The sequence below is a fragment of the Echinops telfairi genome, unplaced genomic scaffold (assembly GCF_000313985.2).
Source record: "Echinops telfairi isolate 266 unplaced genomic scaffold, ASM31398v2 ScPeMD7_70;HRSCAF=299, whole genome shotgun sequence".
NCBI lineage: Eukaryota > Metazoa > Chordata > Mammalia > Afrosoricida > Tenrecidae > Echinops > Echinops telfairi.
Genome location: NW_022103968.1, coordinates 59,204,612 through 59,224,348, shown reverse-complemented (window position 1 = coordinate 59,224,348; position 19,737 = coordinate 59,204,612). Strand labels below are relative to the sequence as shown.

At 39.8% G+C, this 19,737-nt stretch overlaps 1 protein-coding gene across 1 annotated transcript in view; it reads left to right on the top strand.

Moving 5' to 3' along the window:
• The window catches only part of CTNNA3 (catenin alpha 3), a 543,156-nt gene that overhangs the window by 19,887 nt on the left and 503,532 nt on the right, over positions 1 to 19,737 (top strand). Inside the window, exon 2 of the mRNA XM_045291701.1 lies at positions 8,809 to 8,912. Within this exon, the coding sequence (XP_045147636.1) occupies positions 8,809 to 8,912 (104 nt within the window). The remainder of the gene's footprint in view (positions 1 to 8,808; positions 8,913 to 19,737) is intronic.

Below are 19,737 nucleotides of genomic sequence, written 5' to 3'. Positions count from 1 at the left end.
GAGATTTAAATTGTAGAGCTTTGTGTCTTTAGTATTGATATGTCATAGAACAATAATAGTAATTTATAGTTTCATTTGAAAAGAATTCAAATAATATCTTTTCACTTAATTTAATTTGAGTAATTATTTGTCCAAGGCAAAATGGCTTTCACAAAGCAAAGACAGTACCCTGTGCTAGACTTAAATGCAGTCTGATGAGAACAATGATTCATTTGCCAATCGTGAATGCGAATTGGGTCTCTAGGAAACCATTTATCTTGTGTACAACAGGAGAACAATTTACAAATGTGATACATTTCAGAAAGCGTACTTTATTTCTGTACGCAAGTATGCTAATGTGCTTCATATGTGATCCTCATCTTAGCGCATAAGGATTAGGCATTGGGCTGCTAACTGAAAGGTTAACAGTTCATAACTACCAATTACTCCCTGGGTAAAAGATGAGACTGTATATTCCTGAAAGATTTATAATCTTGGGAAGCTTTTATGGGGCCACTATGTGTCAGAGGTTATGAGAAGTTCAAGCTTCACTGAATGCATTAGCCAAAGACAAGGCTCCAGGAATTGACGGAATACCCACTGAAATGTTTCAGACAGCTGAAGAAGCACTGGAAGCACTCACTTGTCTATTTCAGGCCATTTGGAAGATAGCTACCTGGCCAACCGAATGGAAGAGATCCATCGCAAAGAAAGGTGACCCAATGGAATGCTCAAACTACAGAGCAATGTTACTGATATTGCATACAGGTAAAATTTTATTTAAGATCATTCAGCAATGGTTACAGCAGCATATCGACAGGGAAATGCCAGAAGTTTAGGATGGATTCAGAAGAGGATGTGGAACAAGGGATATCACTGCTGATGGGAAATGGATCTTGGCTCAAAGCAGAGAATACTAGAAAGATGTTTACGTGTGTTTCATTGACTATGCAAAGGCATTTATTTGACTGTGTGGACCATAGTAAACTGTGGGTAACCTTGAGAAGAATGGGAATTTCAGAACACTTCATCGTGCTCATTTGGAACTTGTACATGGATCAAGAGGTAGTGTGTGAACAGAAAAAGGGAATACTGCATGGTTTAAAATCAGGAAAGGTGTGCATTGGGATTGTGTCCTCTCACCATACTTGTTCAATCTATATGTTATCAAATCACTAGAGAAGTTGGATTATATGAAGAAGAGTGTGGCATCAGGATTGGAGGGAGGCTTATTAACCTGCAGCATGCAGATGATACAACCTCGTTTGTTGAAAGGGAGGAGAACTTGAAGCACTTGCTGATGAAGACCAACAATTGTAGCCTTCAGTATGTACTGAAACTCAATGTAAGGAAGATCAAAAGCCTCACAATGGCATCAATAGTTAACATCATGATAGATGGAGAAAAGGTTGGAGTTGTCAAGGATTTTGTCTTACTTGGATCCACATCCACGCTCATGGAAGCAGAAGTCAAGAGTCTTTTGAGCAAAAGACATATTGCATTAGGTAAATCTGCTGCACAAGACTTCTTTAGAGTATTGAAGGACAGGGATGTTTCTTTGAGCACTAAGGTGTCTCTGAACCAACCCATGGTATCATATGTGTGAAAGTTGGACATTGAATAAGGAAGACCTCAGAAGAATAGATGCATTTGAATTGTGGCGCTGGGGAAGAATATCGAAAGCACCATGGAAAAGCACAAACTGATCTGTATTGGCAGAAGTAAGGGCAGAGTGCTCCTTAGAGGCAAGGATGGCAAGACTTCATCTTACATGCTTTGGGCATATTTTCAGGAGAGACCAGTCTCTAGAGAAGGACCTTATGGTGGCAGGGCGGTGAAAAAGACGAAGGCCCTCTAGGAGATGGGTTGACACAATGGCTGTATGAATGGGCTCAGGCATAGGAACCATTGTGAGGATACACGGGATCCTGTGAGGATACACAGGACCGGGCAGTGTTGTGTTGTGCACAGGGTCGCGGTGGGTCAGAGCTGACTCAATAGCACCTCACAGCATGAGTCCACATTGACGCAATGGCAGTGGATATGTGAAAACATGGCCAGAGTAATCTTAGAACACTTAGTACATAAATGGTTGCTTTTCCCCAGTTCAAATTTCCTATTATAATTTCCCGAGTTGACTAGAAAATATTTTGATACACAAAGTGATTACTTTGCATTTGTGATTTTAATCGTATAGACAACCAAAGTATGTAATTGTACTGAGATGCTCTAGTAAATTATTATATTTGTTATAATTGGTTCCTTTGAGATTTTCAGCATAATTATCTTTGTTTTCAATATAAAACTTTGCTGAAGAAACGTGAGTGAATTATTATGTGTAAGTATATTTGAAATTCACTATTTTGATTATGTACAAATTTCTACATTCATTCAATGGGGACAGTCTTCTGGCAGATTCTTCTTATTTTCAAGAATACTTCAACCATCCATTGTTATATGGAACATGATCATATGGCAAACCGTTAGCTGAAGAGCAGCAAGGGTTCTGTGATTCTACAGTACTTCATTCTATTTTTTAAAGCAAAGTAGGCTAAGAATGAAAGGATATCAAAATGAGAGCCAAGGTGGATTATTATTCTTGATAAGCTAGTTTTGTTTCTTTCTCTCTCTGCATGTGTACCAGGTATACAGGGTTGAAAGGCCTTCATGAATAACTGACCCTTTCACTTATACATTCACACAGATGGAGGTCATCATTATCACTGCATGTGTGCAACAGCACATGTATGCATGTAGGGGTCAGCAATGAGATGGTAAGTTTCTAGAACAGGCCGGGAAGATGCGAGAAAGCCCAAGAGGAGAGAGGGGAGGGAGACTGCAAGGGCCATGGCTCGTTTTCTGACGTACGTATTTCTTAGACGTTGGAGGCTGGGGTATAAGAAAGAGAACAATTCCCTCTTCCAGAATCTCTGAAACAGGGAAAGGCAGCAAAGGTATTGTTTCCCTTGAAAATGTATACAGTTGTGTTAGTCTGGGTACTTTGGAGAAACAAATCCACAGAAATTCATGTATAAGAGAGTTTTACGTAAAGGGTAAGTGCACATCAAGAAAACATCCCAACCCAGTGCTGCCCAAGCCCACAAGTCCAACATTAACCCATATGTTGGGCAGCAATCTACAAAGTCCTCTTCCATCTCACAAAACACACACTGTGATGCTGACTGCAGTAGGAGAGCTGAATCGGTGAACATGTAAGCATCTCAGCGCTGGCAGGGGTCTTGACACAGCTGCTCCAGCACCCAGGGCTGCAGCGGGGTAGGTCCATGCGGCTTCTCCTTGGGGATGTCTTGCAGGAAGTGAGCCTTGCCAGCTGAAGCAGGGAACTGGCTAAGGTAGCTGCACCCTGGTCCGACCATCAGAGAGCAAGAGACCCGAGAACTAGAAAGGCAAGGCTCACCGAGCCATTTATCCCTCTGTCCTTCAATTAATCCCACATGTGTTTATCGGCCAGGTTGGCACAATAAACTAACTACCTCAATAGTTTTTGTTAATTGAATAATTAATTTATCCAACCATTCATAGGACCAACAAGCCAATTAACAAGAATATAATGATCAACTCATATCAAAATAATAAAAAGAGGCCATCAAGTAAACACCATATTTTTTTGGAGTTTTAGCTTTCATGGGTAATGGAGGGAACATCAGGATACTAGTACTTAGAGGGAGATTTTGTATGTTCTGTTATCCTGCAAATACAGGAAATAAAAAAGGTAAGAGTTAAGTGGAAATATTTTTGAAATAATAATATCTCTTTCTGTAGACTATGTTTTTCTGTTTTGGGCTAAGTTACATATGGAAAAGACATGTGTTTGTTGATTATTATATTATTATTTTAGTTCTTCTATTGCCTATTGTTATAGTGGTTAATAATAAACCTAAATCTTCACTTTCTCTCTCTCCTTTTTCTCTTTTTGCTAACTGGCATGCAGTTACATTTGTTTTTGACCTAATCTGAAAGACATTTCCTTTTATTTAAACTCAGAAGTCACTGCCATTTGAGTCAACTCTGGCTTATAGTGATCATATAGAGTCGAACTTCTCTGTGGGTTTCTGAACTGTAAGTCTTTAGGGGATCGGAAAGCTTCACATTTTCCCTTCAGAGCAGCTAGTGGGTTCAAACTGCTGACCTTGCAGTTAGGAGCCCAATACCAGGAATTAAATTTACTCACATTTATTGGGATTGCATCTACCAAAATCCCAAACCAAACATGTTACGTTACAGTCAATCCCAACTTAATCCTGTAGCACTGCAAACTTATGGGGAGAGAGCATCACATCTTGTGGAGTGAATGGTGGTCTTGAACTGCCAACTTTCCAATTAATGTTAGGGGCATAGCCACTGCAGCACTGTCGTGCCTTGTGATTGTTATATGCCTGGAATAATTCTTGCCATCCCAGTCTCTTGCTCTCTCTCCCACCATATCTATATGTATACTCACTTGTCACTTATAAACATAGTTATGTTCCAAAGACCAGATCATTATGTAAACATTTGTCTTATGTTAAAATGGAAGATGACAACATCAGATCACAAAATGGAAGGCAAAGTATATCCTGACATAACTGCCAAATTTCATCATTAAATAACTACCAAAGCTCATTATTACTAAATTACTAAGCCACTGAGAATAATAGCCCAGCCAAACTGATGCATAACCTTAACCAGAATAGTCAGCATTGTTCTCACCTTGCATCTTGGTGTCTGTTACTGCCAGATGTACATTTTAATGTATAAAATAATCAGATTTTTACTTATCTTACATGTGTAATGCTGGATTATGAGATAATTGATAAGTAAGGAGTGGATGTATATATATTCTCTTCACCCTAATTCCATACTTTCCTCGTTCTCTGGTAACTACTAATATTTTGTTCCCATTTGTCTCAGTAGACTTATTGTTTCTAGATATTTCATGTCGGTGGCATGATACAACATTTATCCTTTTGTGTCTGACTCATTTCACTTAACAGTGCTTTCAAGATTCATCCATGTGATAGTATGTATTAGAAGTTTGTTATTCTCTATAGTTGATAATACTGACTCACAGTTGCTTTATCCATTCATTTATCTAAGGACACATGGATTATTTCCACCATTTGTCTATTGTGAATAGTACTGGGATGCACATTGGTATACATGTTTGTGTCAGTCACTTCTTGAAATCATTTGTTATAGACTTAAGTGTAGAATTACATGATCTCCTGGCATGTCTCCACAATTTATCTGTTAGCTTGTTATACTGTGGCAGCTTGTATATTGCTGTGGTGCTGGGAGCTATACGACTGGTAGTTTGAAAACTAGCAGGGTTACTTTAGGGGAACAGGTTTCAGTGGAGCTTCCAGGCTAAGAAACAGTAGGAAGGAAGATCTTTCAATCTACTTCTGTAAACACAAACAGTGCCTGTACATGTGGACCTCACCAGATAGAATACACAGGAATCAGATGGGCTACATCTGTGGGAAGAAGCTATGGGGAAGCTCAATGTCATCATTGAAAATAAAGCCAAAGACTGACTTGCCCCTTTGCCAGTTCAAGTTGAAGCTGAAGAAAATTAAAACAAGCGCACGAGAGTGAAAGTCTGATGTTGAATATGTACCACCTGAATTTAGAGACCATGTCAAGAATCGATTTGATGCATTGAACACTGATGACTGAAGACGACAAGAGTTGTGGAATGCCATCAAGGGGATCTTACGTGAAGAAACAAAGACAAGAAAGAAAATACCCAAAAGGATGTCAGATGCCTGACCTGACCTTGCGTTTGAATGTACAGTAACTAAAGCAGATTGAAGCAAGGCTGAAGCAAAATTGGTGATTTCAAAGATTTCAAAAGGAAGCCTGAGAAGATGAAATGTTATAATGAAAGGTGTAAAGGCCCAAGGTTAGAAAACCAACAGGGAAGAATATGCTTGACTTTTCTCAGGCTGAAAGAACTGGAGCACGATTTCAAGCCTTGAGTGGCGATATTGAAGGATTCTGTGGGCACAACATTGAACAATGGAGGAAAAATGAATTCTTCTGATGGAAAGAATATAGTCAGTGTACCACAAAGAATGGTTCGATGTTCATCCATTTCAGGAGGTAGCATATCAAGAATGAATGATATTGAAAGAAGAAGGTCAAGCTGTAGTGAAGGCATTGGAGAATAACAAAGCTCCAGGAACTGAAGAAATAATAGTTAATATTGTGCTGGAAGCACTCATTTGTGCCATGAAATTTGGAAGACTGCTAACTAGGCAACTACATGGAAGAGATCTGATCTCTATTCTTGCACATCCCACAGAAAGGTAATGCAATGGAATGCAAGAATTATTAAGGAATGCCATTAGTGTCATATGTAAATAAAATTATGCAGAACATAATTTAAAAAATGGCTGCAGAAGTACATCAACAGGTCACTGCCAGAAATTCAAGCCAGACTTTGAAGATGATATGCAACAAAGGATATCAATGCGACATCAGCTGTATCTTTGCTAAGTGCAGAGAAGACCAGAAAGATACTCACCTGTGTTTAATTGACTAGTAAAGATATTTGACTATATAGATCATAACATATTATGGAAAACACTGTGGAGAATTGCATACTTAATTGTGCTGATGTTAAATCTATCAGTTGACCCAGAAGGCAGTCATTGGAACTGAACAAGGGGATACGGCATGGTTTAAAATCAGAAAAGGCGTGTGACGGAATTGTATCTCTCACCACGCTCCATGCTTATTTAATCTATATGCTGAGCAGCTGAGTTATATGAAGAGTGCATGGCATTAGAGCTGCACGAAGACTTATTTGCAACCTGAAATGTGCAGATGACACATTTGCTTGTTGAAAGTGAAGAGGATTTGAAGCACCACTGATGAAGATCAGAGACTAGAGGCTTCTGTATGGATTGCATCTTAACATCAAAGAAATAAAAATCCACACAACTGGACCAATAAGCAACATCGTGAAAAACAAAGTTGTCGACAATATCATTTTACTTGGATCCACAGATAATACCCCCAAAGCCACAGCCAGGAAAGTAAATGACCTATTGCATTGGGCACATCTGCTGCAAAAGGCTTCTTTAAATAGTGCTGAAAAGCAAAAGTGTCACTCTGAAGACTAGGATGTGCCTCACCCAAGTTATGGTATTTTCTGTTGTCTCGTGAAAGCTGGACAGTCAGTCAGGAAGACATACGAGGAATATTTGAAATGTGGTGTTGGTGAAGAATATTGAATGCACCTGAAAGCTGAACAATAAGGAAGGAAGGCAGAAGAAGATGTTTGAAAATACCTGGCGAAGAATATTGAATGCACCTTGCACTACTAGAACAAATCTGTGTTGGAAGAAGTTTAGCCAGAATGCTCCTTAGGAATGAGGGCGGAATCCTCAGAGTTTGTGGTCTCCCACACTTTGGACTTGTTATCAGGAAGGTCCAGTATATGGAGAAGGACATCATGCTTTGTAAAGTGAAAGTCCGCATAAAAGAAGAAGGCTTCACGATGATGGGTTGACCTAGCATTTGCCACAATGGCTCAAACCCAGAAACAAAAGTGAGATGGCACAGAACTGGGAGGTTTTTCATTCTGTTGTGCGCAGGGTCACTATGAGTCGCAACCAATTCAATGGCACCCAACCACAAAATAACAGTAATCTAACTATGCTTAACTTGTTTAGATATTACCAAGTTGTTTTCCACCATGGCTTCATGGTTTAATGTACCTATCTGCAATATATTTCCCAGTCTCTACACATTTTGTCCAGTTGTTAAATTCTTGCAACAAATGTTGAACAAACATTTCTAATTGTTTACTTCTGTGAGCCTCCAGTACTGATTATTGACTGTGAACAGGTATATACAAATCTGTGGGTCAAGCGATTTGGGAAATGGTATTCATAGCCAGTGTGCTAATCTGAATGAATATATTATAATGTACTTACAAATCCACAATCAATGCCCATTGATTGGATAATGTAACTGAATTGATCCTTAGCGTTAATGGCTTTAAAAAAGTCTCTAATCTTTTTTTTGTCCCAATGTCATTGCCTTAGCAGTACCTTCGCCACTCTTTTCATAACTATGCAAATTTTTGGCAGCTATAACAATAGGCTCAAATATACCAAGGATCATGCAGATGGTGTACGTCTGAGTAATATTTTGTTATGTTGTATGTAAGGTCACCTTGAGTAAGAGTTCACCAGATGATAACTAATAATAATATGGAAATTCATGTTAACTTTTTTCCAGTACAAGAAAGTAAATTACACCTAACCCATTTCTTTAATTAACCCCCTTAAATATCTGCAATGTAAGCAGAGGCACATCACATGTCTTTCATAGACACATCATATGTCTTTCCAAGACACATCATGTCTTTCAAAGGCCGACCTGCGTTCTCATGTGAGCTGGCATTGATGAGAGTGGGCCAAAGGTAATGGGTGTGGGCAGCATTGGGTGTATGATTTCATCATTGATATTCTGCATGCCTTAAGGCGTATCTTTCCAACTCAGCTAGTCACTTTCACTTAAGGCCTTGATCAGTTGCAAATCCACCTGGGATGGGTTTTTAATTTAGTCATGAACATACTAGCATAGATTAATTTGCTAGACGACCGAGGTTCAGGCTGCATGACTGCAGAGAACAGTTGGCAGTCTATTATATCTCTCAGATGGTGAACTTTGGCACCCAGTTCCTATAAGATTGCTCCTGGGGTCAGGAGGAGGTACCACATAGAAATCTCACCTACTCCTTGTGTATGTGGAGCACTCTGTCTAGAAAGTATTGTTCTTTATTAATAAATGTCTTTCTCCCCCTGTGCACAGGCAACATGTCGGCTGAAACACCAGTCACTCTGACTATCGATCCTCACGACCTGCAGGTCCAAACATTTACTGTGGAGAAGCTACTGGAACCTCTCCTAATCCAGGTATTGACCCTGTGGGACATTGTAGTGTACAGTAACTAGAAGAGAACTGAAAAAACCCCAAAACAATAGATAATGGATGAAAGGAAAGATTTGACTTTTATACAATAATGTCACCCCAATTTTATTTATTTGAGGCATTGTTTAGATGAAAATATTAGTAATAAAAATAAGAATAAAACTTGGATATAGACTTTAGATACAGCATTTTCTTAAGGCAGAACTTGTAAAACTTTATTACGTTGATACAGATTTAATTTTTTTGGTCTTTAAAATTTTGTGAAGGAAGCCCTCTTCAGGCCTAACCTACATCAAAATAAAATCGTTTCTTTTTCTAAGTTCTCAAGACATTCGTGCTACTTGCTTGAGACATGACATGAACCTTATTGATTATGATAATTTAAAATGTAAAAAGGCAATTCAAAACATATTCCTCACGGATGGCAGTTTTAACAGTACTGACACTTGCTACGAACAAGTGGCAGCTTCATAAAGTCCCTATCTTAGCCAACGACTAGACGGGCTCGTGTTCAAAGAAATTAAAAAAAATTTAATTATTGTCTTTGATAATTAGAGTTTTATTTATTTATTTTTCAAAATAGTCCCTTTATTTCTTTTTAAAGTAAATCATTTTATTGGAGGCTCTTATAACAATCCATACATCAGTTGTATCAAGCACATTTGTACATGTGTTGCCATCATCATTTTCAAAACATTTTCTTTCTGCTCGAGGTCTTGGCACACTTTTTTCTTCCATCCTCCACCCTCCCACCCTCGTGGACCCCTGATAAATGATAAATTATTATTATTTTCATATCTGGCACTGTCCTCTACCTCCCTTTACCCACGTTTCTGTTGTTCGTCCCCCTGGGGTTGTGTTATACGTTGATTACTGTGATCAGTTCCCTCCCCCATCTTTCCTCAGCTCCCCCTACCCTCAGTACCTATCGCTACTCTCATTACTGTTCCCGGGCGGGGATTATCTGTCCTGGATTCCATGTGTCAAGAGCTCTTATCTGTACCAATGTATGCTACATGCTTTGGATTAGTTGGATTTAGATAATGACAGTTTTAAGGGAAACATTAGAAAAGACAAAACAAAAACAAACCAACAAAAAACCCCCAAAGAATAAAAATCTATAAGTTTGTCACTCAGAGAAAATCATCAATATATTTATGCCTTTTTTCCAGTACAACAAAGTTATAGATGATTTTTATTACCTTCTGGGACTTTTTAAATAATAAAAAAATACATATGTATACAAACAAGACTGAAATAGTACTACATATATAGATTTTATTACACTTTTCCATTTAAAATTACAATTTGATCATTTCACTTTCTTTGTTAAATATGATTTTATAAAATTACTGCTTACTAATTCATCATATGAGTGCACTCTAAAATATTTAACTAGTTCTCATTTTAGACATTTAGATTATTTTTATTTTTTTACTTTATGGAAAAGTGCTAAAAGCCTTCGTATATGAATTTTTAATCACCAATTCAATTGTTTTCCATAGGTCTGATAACTAAAAGTAGAAGAAAAGATGAGGTAATTTTTTAATCGTTTTATTAGGAGCTCATACAACACTTATCACAATCCATACATACATCAATTGTGTAAAGCACATTTGTACATTCATTGCCCTCATCATTCTCAAAACATTTGCTCTCCACTTAAGCCCCTGGCATCAGGTCCTCATTTTTCCCCCTCCCTCCCGGCTCCCCCTTCCCTCATGAATCCCTGATAATTTATAAATTTTTATTTTGTCATATCTTACCCTGTCCAACATCTCCCCTCACCCACTTTTCTGTTGTCCGTCCCCCAGGGAGGAGGTCACACGTAGATCCCTGTAATTGGTTTCCCCTTTCCAACACACCCTCCCTCTACGCTCCCCACTCACACCACTGGTCCTGAAGGGATCATCTGCCCTGGATTCCCTGTGTTTCCAGTTCCTATCTGTGCCAGTGTACATCCTCTGGTCTAGCCAGACTTGCAAGGTAGAATTCGGATCATGATAGTGGCAGGGGTGTGGGGGGAAGGAAGCATGAATTTTTATAATTTTCTATACATTTGACCTATATGCTATATGCAGAAGCATCTCATAAAGCAACAGCTTATCACTCTTGCTAACTGCCATTGGGCTGATTCCACCTCATAGCAACCCAATAGGACAAGGGAACACTGTGGGTTTCTGAGACAGTAACTCTTTTGTGAGAGTAAAGAGCTTCATTGTTCTACCACAGAGTGGCTTGTGATTTTGCACTGCTGACCTTTCAGTTAGCATATTCCTTATCAAGAACCAAAGTGTGTGTTTCAAAGTCAGACCAATTCATTATTCAGTCATTGTAGATTTGATATTCAACCTTCTTATACTTGTTCTTTAACATATGTCACCTGTCATCACAAGTAAAAGATTCCATTAAATTATATTAAAGGTGCTTTTTAATAACATCATGATAAATGTTTCACCTTTGTTTTACTTTTTTCCAAGAATGTTTCATTTGAAATCACTACATGGATTATTTAAACATACAACATAGTCTCCAATTGCACTGAAAATCAATCCAAAGGAAGTTCATTATCTTCAAGTTCATATTTCTGTCATATCAAATTATCAATGTACTATTTAATATTGCTAGGTGCTGTCTAGTCATAGCAGCCTGACTTATAACTGCCTGGTCCTGCACTGTCTGTACAATCCAAATTCTGGCTGGGCTTTTTCCAACACACATTTATTCGCTCTTCTGGCAGTTCATGGTATATTTAATATTCTTTGTGATCAATTTAGTAGCTCTGTTAAAATATTGTCACTTATTCTCATTATTTACTTTTTTTATATGCCTCTACATTCAAGGTTCCATACATATTATTTACCACCACTATATATATAATTCAAAGTCAAAATTACATTTTAATTTTTGGAGTAATTGATCATAGGTACTATTATGTCAGTCTGACTTCTACATTCATTTATTCATAAATCTTTATTTTGACCTTTTTATAGTTATCAGAGTCTTCCCTACACACCCTGATTTATCTCTAATCTTTTTTTCCTTTTGGGCACAGGTAAATCACTAGGCCATTTTGCAGGGATGTTCAGACTGGAATATATTTCAATCATTCACTTTTATTTTCTCTATGTGATAACTTCCACAATTCCATCCCTCTGTAATAAATTCCTCCAATGGATCAGAAATGCTTTTTTTTCCTTCGGCAATTACATTTTTATGATTGTAACCGTAGGCATCTGTACTTTATCACTTTCAAGATCCATGCTTGGCAATGCAGACCAGAAAGTCAATTTATGCAGAATTGTGCTTAAAAGTTTACATCTCTGTATTGTGTATTCTCTGAAGAATACACAATCCAGTTCATGCTGGAGCCATTATGTTATGGGACTGGCTATAATCTACGTCAGAATATAATTTGCTACATGTTGGATTCATGTTGGAATTTACTTATTCAAGACTTCATTAAAATAAACTAATTCCTTATAATGTGTCATCTCCCGTGAAGTAGGTTTATGGGCGCAGAGGTTCAAATGTATTTTCTAATGTAAAAATTTAAGAAATATTTCCAAGAGATACAGTAGCAAACATGATGCTCTCACCCATAACTACATTGGGACCTTTTTGGTCCTCTCCACTTTCTATCTCCATAGTGTGTCTCACGTATTCGTGGGACTCCCTCGGGGGATGTCTCTTAGATAACCTATTAGCTTCATTGGGCTAAGATTCAGAACATCTGCACCCCCCAGTTTTAATCCATATGAGATTATGCTGTAGGAAGAAAAGCAACCCACCCAAGTCTCCGAGATTTAACTAAACTTCATTTTCCCTCCTTTTATGGCAGGGCACCTCCCTGCCCATTACAGCCATTTTTGGACTCAAGCTACTGTGGGCTTCATCTCAACACGTGCTTCCGTTATCACAACAGAAGAAAGAACTTGACATGTCAGACAAGTGCCACTTCTGTATTGCATTCGATTAGGTTCTCTAGAGAAATAAAGTGACATATATATATCCATATATATATATCCATAGGAAAGAATTTTTTTATCTAGAAAGAAATTTATATCAAGGAAGGGGCCCAGCCTAGTTCAACTCAAGTCCATGAGTCAGATGCTAGCTGGAAACATCTCCAGACTCATGTAGCTTCTAGCCTACCAAGCAGAAAGGTGACGTAGGAAGCTGGGTGGGAGATCCCAGGCCAGTGGGTGCAGCATCATGTGAATCCAAAGTTGGCAGGGCCACAGCATGGCATGACAGATTGCAGGCTCAGAAAGCCTCATGGGCCACTGGCTCCAGCAGCCAGGCACAAGATCCGAGCAAGCAGGAAGGAGGAGTGGGACAAGCGAGAGAAGTTCTTCACAGCGGTTTTTTTTTTGTCTTTTGTTTTAAAATGTTACCTCTCCAGGGAGACATCATTAGTCTGTGTCCTGATTGAGACGTTGGACTCCACCCATAACTTCCCAAGGGATAACCAGGTTGACACAAAACCTATCACATGTTTCTACCTGGAAGTGGTCGTGCCAGTGCCACTCATATTTCTTTTGCCAAAGCATTCAGGGTGAATGCTGGGTGTCTGATCCTTTTCCATGTCCAGAAGGAGAATGGGGATATTTTCAAAGAGCCCCACCGACTATTGCTTTCCTATGTTCTTTAAAAAAGGGGTTCTTTTGTTAAATTTTCATCTACTGTCAAGTCACCTTGGCATTATAATCACAGCTGATTTTATCACGGTGGGGAACTTATGGCCACTCAACTCCTGGGCTGTGAGGTGACCTGAACGAAGAAGTCTGCCTCTGAGATTGGTCATGAGTCGATCCTGTATCATCTTCCCTTTGGGGAGCTGAATAGATATGAACAGGTAAGCAGTTCGGACTTAGAGTTCAGTGGTTATACCAGGAACAAACCTCACAGAAAGAGGAGACAGAAGATTTGAACCATAGTGATAGTGGAGTAGCAATTTGAATCCACAAACTCTTGCTGTTCAAAGATAATAAGATTATCTAGTCACCAGGGTTATAATGGGGCTTTTCTGTTTCGAAGCCTCATGCTAGTCTCAAAATTACACTCTCACACGGAGGAGCCTCCCTCTTTCTAGTTCCCTTGAGCACTGGCTCTATGTAGGCCAGATGCTTAGCTTTTTGTAATGTGATTCCCTGGCCTCCTCTCTGTTTATCAGCAACTGAAAGTTCAACAGCAGCCCCATCAGTAGCAGCAGTCTACGCTCTTGTAATTGCCCTCCCTTGCTTATTGAGGGGTGGCAATGTTCAGCCAAGAACTTTCTTCTCTCTGTTGCCCTTATCCTCTTCTTCCAAGTTCGAAGTCTCTCAGGTGTGCCTCACCTGTTCTCCTGGGCCATTTTGTCTACCGCAGCTTTCCATTTACCTGGTCTCGTCCTCAGTGCTGGAGGTGACGTCAATGGTGCCCATTATGAGGTAGTAATGAACCTCTCATGGTCGCTGTCTCTGACGTTGCCACTCCTCAAGGTGGCAGAATGGTATTGGACTCTTACAGAAGAGGAAGCGTGTCTTCCTTCTAGCTCTGTTTTCTCATTAGGCAGCTGGGCCCCCATGAAGCAATGCTTAGCGTTAAGAGTCAAACACAACTCATGATGAAACCTACCCTTTTCAACTTCTTCCCTGATTTCCAGTGTCTCCTTCTGAGAGTCAAACCCAGTCTAACTGACTCGATGCGAAACAGGTACCACCCAACTCCTCCGGGCACTCGTATATTTATGTATACTTATTTATATATATTACTTCTTCTTTGAAGAGCCGCACTGCTGCATTCAACTCCCAGCAACATTTCTTGCTCCCCTTCTTTAGCTGCCCAGTTTGTTCACGTATGGCGATAGAGGCCCAGGAGCCCAAAGGGTTCATTTCCTTCTGTCCAACAGATAGATCTGATTGGTTTCCTGGTGGCAAGAAATGCCCGTCTTTTGACTTCTTGATCCCTAGAATATAATTTCTTTTAGAAAAAAAATTAAATTTTGCACATTTGTGATAGCTCTCTTTCACTTCTGAAGGTCATTTTGAAAGAACATGATACCACCTACTGATTCTATGTTGGTGTTGTCTCAAAACTTCTTTTTTGTACCTATTCTGAGTATTCTATCAATAGAATGAGTATCAGAAGCAATCTGAAAGGTCCAAGGAAGTCTCAAAGATTAGTCTGTGCACACAAAGTGTTCTTGTAGAATACCTTGTAAGTAAATATTGGAGCTTTGCTTGTGACCTCAACAAGTAACCTTAAAAGTTAGGAAATTAAATACATATAGGCTTACTAAGTGTAGAGGTTTTATTTTTATGGTGGGATGAAGAAACAAACTTTAGTCTGCCTCAAATAGCTTTTCCAAGTTTAAGGTGATTCGGCATAACTGAATTAATCCTAATAAAGTGAATTCTTCATTTTTTTCATTCTTTTACGCCAGAAAACTGCTCCCTTGGGAAGGTTTTCTTTGAGGAAAAAATATAAATGAGAAATAGGAAGCCAGTATTGAAATAGAAGTAAGTATAAGAAAAACTATTTGCTAATGGTTTCAAATAGCATGAGCCCAATCGAAGCATGCATGGCTTAACATTCATGGAAACACCCCTGTCCTCCCTGCCCACAAACAGAATTGGCATCTTTGAGCGTAGCTTCTGGGAGATGTCAATTTTCCTGACTTCTCAATTGGCTTCTAGAGCTTTTTTGTCCTACCAGACTCTGATGTTCTTTTTATTCACTCCGGGGTTGTTGTCCTGCACATCTGGGTTCTCCAACTCACCAAATCCACTCTCCTGCTATGAATACTTTATCTTCCAATCATAGCTCATCTTATCCTCCACAAATTTAGACTGATACCACAGATGTCCACTTCTGTCTTAGAGGTGGGATTAAAATCTCTGTCTTCCAAAGGGATTCCGTAGTCAGCCAGGTGGTGTAGACTGAGAAGCCCTGCTCTGCCTCCTCTTTTAGTGGAAAATGCTAGATTGATGGGAGTAATTGTTGTTTCTGGCTGAGAGTGTAGGCTAGTTTGGATCTCCCCAGATGTGTGATTTTCACTGTGTATGGAATCACTACCTTTCGCAGAATTCCCTGGGCTATCCCATGATACCAGATTGTTTCAGAGGATCCTGCTGCAGTTTGAACACTGCATGATCAGGGGTCAGCAAACTTTTTCTGTTCAGGACCAGATAGCAAATATTTTCCACTTTGCAGGCCATATGGTGTCTGTTACAACCACTCTGTTATTATAGTGTGAAGCAGCCATAAGCAAATGGCCCTGGCTCAATTCTAATAAATCTTATTGATAAAAACAGGCAAGTGACTGTGTTGGTCCCGGGGCCATACTTTTCAGGCTCTGCTCTCGAAGGACTATATTCTCATGGAAACTTTCCACATTCAATGGTTAAGAAAAGGTAGGGAATGGGTAATAGCTCACATACAGTTCACTTCTTCATGAAAAACGGATAGAGTGATTTGTGGCCAAGCTCTATCAGAGGCATAAAACCTCACTCCAGGGAAGAGTGCTTACTAGGCTATTTGGAAAATCCTGTTACTGCTGAGATCCTGTTAGCCCAGTGGTTTCCAACCCTGGCTACACATTAAAATGGCCTAGGGAGCTTTTAAAATACTGGTGTCTAGGCCACACACTAAGCCGATTAAATCAGAATCTCTGGAAGTGGGACTTGGCAGTAATTTTTAAAGCTCCCAGGTGATTTCAATGTGAGAATCGCTGTGTTGGCTATTATATCAGTCAGTGATCAGCATAGCTGGCTCTCTTGGCTCAAGATTTGTGCTAAAATAGTGGTCTTTCTGCCTTTCCTTCTCTTTTTATGATGTGTGTGTGTGAGAGAGAGATAAAGAGATAGATAGATAGATTTGGGTGAAAGTTTACAGAACAAATTAGTTGTCCATTCAACAATTTATATAAATTTTGTTTCATGACATTAGTTGCACTCCTTCAATGTAACAGCACCCCTCCTACGTCTTCACAGGGTTTCCCTTTTCCACTTTCCCGTTCCTTCCTTTCTCCTGAACTCTGTTTCCGGAAAACGCTGCCTGTGGTTCATACGGTTGATTGTTCTTAGGAAGATGTTCATCACGGATGTTGTTGTTCCCTTTACAGCCTTGGATGAACGATGGTCTTTGGAAGGGGGTTCAGTTCCTGGCTTGCAGGATGTCTCAGGGCCACATCCCAGGGGTGCTGCCACTATTTATCAAGCCAGTATATCTGGTCTTTTTGATGATTTTGAATTTCGTTCTACATTTGTCTCCCATTTTGTTTAGAACCTTGTACTGTGATCCCAGTAAGAGAGGCCAGGAGAGGGAGCTGTCCAGGAGAGGTTCATCTGTCCTTTGGATTAATTGTTACCTGTCATTTTCGCCCTTCTTCGTCCTTCTTTGCTCTGGATGAAAAAAGAGCAATTGCTGATGAGTATGTCATAAAGTTCTTAGAAAAACGGAATGAAAAGATAATGAAAAATTTCCATGAACTTTTGCATCCACTCATAAATTATTGTTTGTTTTACAATTATTACAGGATTGGATATGTAATAATATTTACTATCCTTGCTTTTTACTCTTGTGTATCTCCCAGTGGTGCAGTGGGCTTATATCTACAAGATCAGTAGTTCAAAACCACTAGCTGGTGCATGGGAGAAAGATGAAGCTTTTTACTCCCCTAGAGTTACAGTCTGGGAAATTCATAGGGGCAGCTCTGCCCGTCTTGTTGGGCTTGTTAGAAGTCAGAACCACCTCCATGGCCGTGAGCGTGGTTGAGTTTTTGGAGACTTCCAGGGCTTCCTATCCCTTGCTTATGCTGTGCAGACTTCTTTTACTTTGTGGGTTGCTTTTCCTTCACGGTGAACGCTTGCCCGTTATCTAGTTCCTAACTCTCTACCCCCTCATTCCTGATAACCTCCAAAGACGGTTTCTTTCTGTGATATTTAATAATATTTCATAATATTTTTTTATGAATTGGGTGGGGGTTTACATTTCAGACCATCAACTCTGCATTCAATAGCTCCACTACCCATCAGTCCCTCTCCCCCTGTATTTTCTCCTACTTCCTCCCTTCATTTCTCTTCTACCTCTTGTGGGCCTCATCTTCTGTTTTACCCAAGCCAGCGCCTTTCAAACCTCTAGTCTGTTGTCTCATCTTCTCTCCCTTGCCCTTCACTCCTTGGTGACCTCTAAAGTCTGTTCCATTTGACATGCAAATTCTTATGTATATATTTATCCAGGTATAAGGATACACACAATATCTGTCCTTTTGTGATTGACTAACTTCACTCAGCATGCTATCCAGGTCCATTCATGTCACGAAGTGGTTCCTAGTTTGATCATTCTTCTTCAGTGATGCATAGTATTCCATTGTGGTTCTGAACCAAAGGTTATCCTTTCTACTGATGGTTGCTGAGCTTTTTCTATGTGTTTTATGAAAGTTGTTTCATATAATATTTGTCTTTTGATTATTTATTGATTTCACTCAGCATGATGTCCCTTAGGTTACTCCGTATTGTTCCCAAGGAATAACTAGCGAGTTCAAACTGTGTAGTTCAGCAGCCCTTCTCGTAACCCCTGTGCCACCAGCAGTTCCTCCCCAGGGCTCAGTATGGCTCTTTGTGGAAGGTCTAGAAATTTCATGCATCTGAAAATAAAAGTCTTGAAACTGTGTTCTTCAGTTCGTCCTTACCCACGAATTCACTAAGCAGCATTATGGATCCACATTCAGACCACGTTTCAAAGGACTCTGGGGTGCCCTAGTTTTATGTTGTCCCTGCTTGCAGTGGGAGAAGTGGCAGGCAGTCACCCCAAACCAAACTCACTGCCATCCAGTGGATTCTGACTCAGAGTGACCCCATCGGGTTGAAATGTGGCTTCCTGAGACTGTAACTCGTTATGGGAGAAGAAAGCCCCGCCTTCCTCCCTCCAAGCGACTGGTGGTTTGTCCTTGCTTTTAACAGCCCAACATGTACGAGAGTCTTAAAGCCTAAGTCTGAAATTACAGTGTGGTATATCACACACCACATGAAGAAGCTTCAAGTTATAATCACCTGCACAAGTGCACAGTGGCATCACTTGGGGAGATTATAAACATCTGGATTACCAGGCCACAGCTAAACCGATTAAGTAATAGTTTCTTGAAATAGGGCCAGTTCATAGTATATATATTTTTAAGTTTCCCAGGGGATTTCCACTGTATACCTACTGAGGTAGGGCCTTGCTAATCAAAATATGATCCATGTACCAAGAGAATGAGACTCACTTGGGAGATTCTGAAAAACCAAACCAAACCAAACCAAACCAAACCAACAAACAGATTCTTAGACCCCACCCCAGCCCCACTGAATCTAAATGATGATTTCATAAAATCATAGGTAACTTGTAACATGTTGCAATTTGAGAAGCACTGGTAGGAGATTATAAGTGTAAACTTTTAAATTGTAGCTTTATGCAGCCAGGATGGAAAACCACTCTCCTATACTCTGAACTACCCTAGGGTGCTCCAGAGCTTGGGGTCACTAAGGCTTTCTGAGCTGCGGTATTTGGTATTAATATCCTTGCTCTGCAACTGGGCCGTTGAAGTGATTTGTTGCCCAAGGGTTACTGGCCTGCTGTGCTGGTTTCCTCTGCAGAGGCTCTTGCTCTCCGGTACCGATCTAGGCCCAGACATCTGCCCTCTGCCCATCCAGGCCTGTGGTTGTTTGTTCCCTCTCATGCCAAGTGATCGGTGCCTAGTGTTTCTGAGTCAGAAATGGGTTGAAGTACTAGGATGATGACCTGGGAAATGAGATTTTTCAGGAGTGAGTGCTTTTTCATTCGTTT